Here is a 2,500-nt window from a genome sequence, read left to right as displayed (position 1 = left end):
GTATATGTTGGTACAGTTTGAAAGTGTATGTTGGTACAGTTAGAAAGTGTATGTTGGTACAGTTAGACAGAAAGTGTAGGTTGGTACAGTTCTTAGACAGAAAGTGTATGTTGGTACAGTTAGACAGAAAGTGTATGTTGGTACAGTTAGACAGAAAGTGTATGTTGGTACAGTTAGAAAGTGTATGTTGGTACAGTTAGACAGAAAGTGTATATTGGTACAGTTAGACAGAAAGTGTATGTTGGTACAGTTAGACAGAAAGTGTTGGTACAGTTAGACAGAAAGTGTATGTTGCTACAGTTAGACAGAAAGTGTAGGTTGGTACAGTTAGACAGAAAGTATATATTGGTACAGTTAGACAGAAAGTGTATGTTGGTACAGTTAGACAGAAAGTGTATATTGGTACAGTTAGACAGAAAGTGTATGTTGGTACAGTTAGACAGAAAGTGTATGATGGTACAGTTAGACAGAAAGTGCATGTTGGTACAGTTAGACAGAAAGTGTATATTGATACAGTTAGACAGAAAGTGTATGTTGGTACAGTTAGACAGAAAGTGTATGTTGGTACAGTTACACAGAAAGTGAATGTTGGTACAGTTAGACAGAAAGTGAATGTTGGTACAGTTAGACAGAAAGTGTATGTTGGTACAGTTAGACAGAAAGTGTATGTTGGTACAGTTAGACAGAAAGAGCATGTTGGTACAGTTAGACAGAAAGTGTATGTTGGTACAGTTAGACAGAAAGTGTATGTTGGTACAGTTAGAAAGTGTATGTTGGTACAGTTAGACAGAAAGTGTATGTTGGTACAGTTAGACAGAAAGTGTATGTTGGTACAGTTAGACAGAAAGTGTATGTTGGTACAGTTAGAAAGTGTATGTTGGTACAGTTAGACAGAAAGTGTATGTTGGTACAGTTAGACAGAAAGTGTATATTGGTACAGTTAGAAAGTGTATGTTGGTACAGTTAGACAGAAAGTGTATGTTGGTACAGTTAGACAGAAAGTGTATGTTGGTACAGTTAGACAGAAAGTGTATGTTGGTACAGTTAGACAGAAAGTGTATGTTGGTACAGTTAGACAGAAAGTGTATGTTGGTACAGTTAGAAAGTGTATGTTGGTACAGTTAGACAGAAAGTGTATGTTGGTACAGTTAGACAGAAAGTGTATGTTGGTACAGTTAGACAGAAAGAGCATGTTGGTACAGTTAGACAGAAAGTGTATGTTGGTACAGTTAGACAGAAAGTGTATGTTGGTACAGTTAGACAGAAAGTGTATGTTGGTACAGTTAGACAGAAAGTGTGTGTTGGTACAGTTAGACAGAAAGGCAGACGCTGTGGCGGAGAGAGTGAGGGGCAGTGCTGACGTTTTGAACGGCTTGTCAACAGCTAATGTGTGGAGGAGACGGATGGACATCTCGGCCAACAAATATTCGCCAGAAAGAAAATGATGATTGATTCCTTGGATTATAGAAGATTTTCTGAAAATATGGAATCACTTTACTGTGTGTCTGGTAAGCTTTTTTTTTTAATGTAGTAAAGTAAAAAATTAAAATAAAATGTTTTAAAAGCGATTGAAATTACGTTAGATGTAAACTAAGGATCAGGCATTTTGACGTAATTCAAAAACTACTATTTTGGCTTAAGTCATTTTGCCAAACGGGACTTTAATTAGTTTGGAAGTATTTTAGCATCGTGGTAAAGACCTGAAGGAAAAGAAAATCACATGTTTTATTTGTTTCATATTATGACACACCGGAAGATTGTGGTCAGTAAGTTAGTAGTTTGAAGAAAACGGCACTTGTGATCGCTTACCAATGTTTGATTTTTATTTCAGAAATGATTAAAAAAAAAAATGCAGTATCACTTATGGCTTTGTAAAATGTTTCGAATGTATAAAGTACTAGCTTATTGTAGAAAGAGTACTAAACTCAGAGCTGTTTATGGATTCGTCAGCATCATTTGGGAAAAAAGATCATTCATCATCTTCATGTAAACATAGTTATACATATTTGTCAGTACAACAACTCGCTAATAGTTCATTGAGTTCTCAAACACGTGCCACTTAACTACTCAATGTATTTCTGACACAGCAACAATAGAATCATGTTTCTATGCCACATAACTATGAATATCGCTGCTGTCATTTTTAGTGTGCAAACGAGTACTTCAGATACAACCTTTGTTCATATTGACGTCAACGTTATCAAGCTGGCATAGCTTATGAAAAGAAAACAAATTTTGAAGAAAACAAAACAGATCAGAGATAACAAAATGGTACTTGAAAATCTTCTTTTTTTAAAAGTTTTTTTTATACAAAGATGATCAACACTGCAGTCCAAACATCACTTGCTTCCAAGTCAGCATTTGTGAATGGCTATCATCATACGACCCGCAATGTTCATGCTCTCAACTCTTCACCAGCGTGATAGAACTTTGTTGTATTTTTTATGTGCCAAATTTTACGGTTTTGCTTGTAATTTGTCTCACAAACTTCTCCGCACCT

At 35.6% G+C, this 2,500-nt stretch overlaps 1 protein-coding gene and 1 long non-coding RNA gene across 2 annotated transcripts in view; both read left to right on the top strand.

The window, feature by feature from the left end:
- LOC143284189 (uncharacterized) overlaps nucleotides 1-1,837 on the top strand; it is a 2,597-nt gene extending 760 nt beyond the window's left edge. Inside the window, exons 3-7 of the mRNA XM_076590857.1 lie at nucleotides 63-182; nucleotides 409-502; nucleotides 760-870; nucleotides 968-1,038; nucleotides 1,832-1,837. Coding sequence (XP_076446972.1) covers nucleotides 63-182; nucleotides 409-502; nucleotides 760-870; nucleotides 968-1,038; nucleotides 1,832-1,837 — 402 coding nt within the window. The remainder of the gene's footprint in view (nucleotides 1-62; nucleotides 183-408; nucleotides 503-759; nucleotides 871-967; nucleotides 1,039-1,831) is intronic.
- LOC143284173 (uncharacterized) overlaps nucleotides 1-2,500 on the top strand; it is a 166,297-nt gene that overhangs the window by 159,175 nt on the left and 4,622 nt on the right. The window lies entirely within an intron of this gene.

The sequence above is a fragment of the Babylonia areolata genome, chromosome 7 (genome assembly GCF_041734735.1).
Source record: "Babylonia areolata isolate BAREFJ2019XMU chromosome 7, ASM4173473v1, whole genome shotgun sequence".
In the NCBI taxonomy this organism is placed as follows: Eukaryota; Metazoa; Mollusca; class Gastropoda; order Neogastropoda; family Buccinidae; genus Babylonia; species Babylonia areolata.
This window is presented reverse-complemented; position numbering and strand designations above follow the sequence as displayed.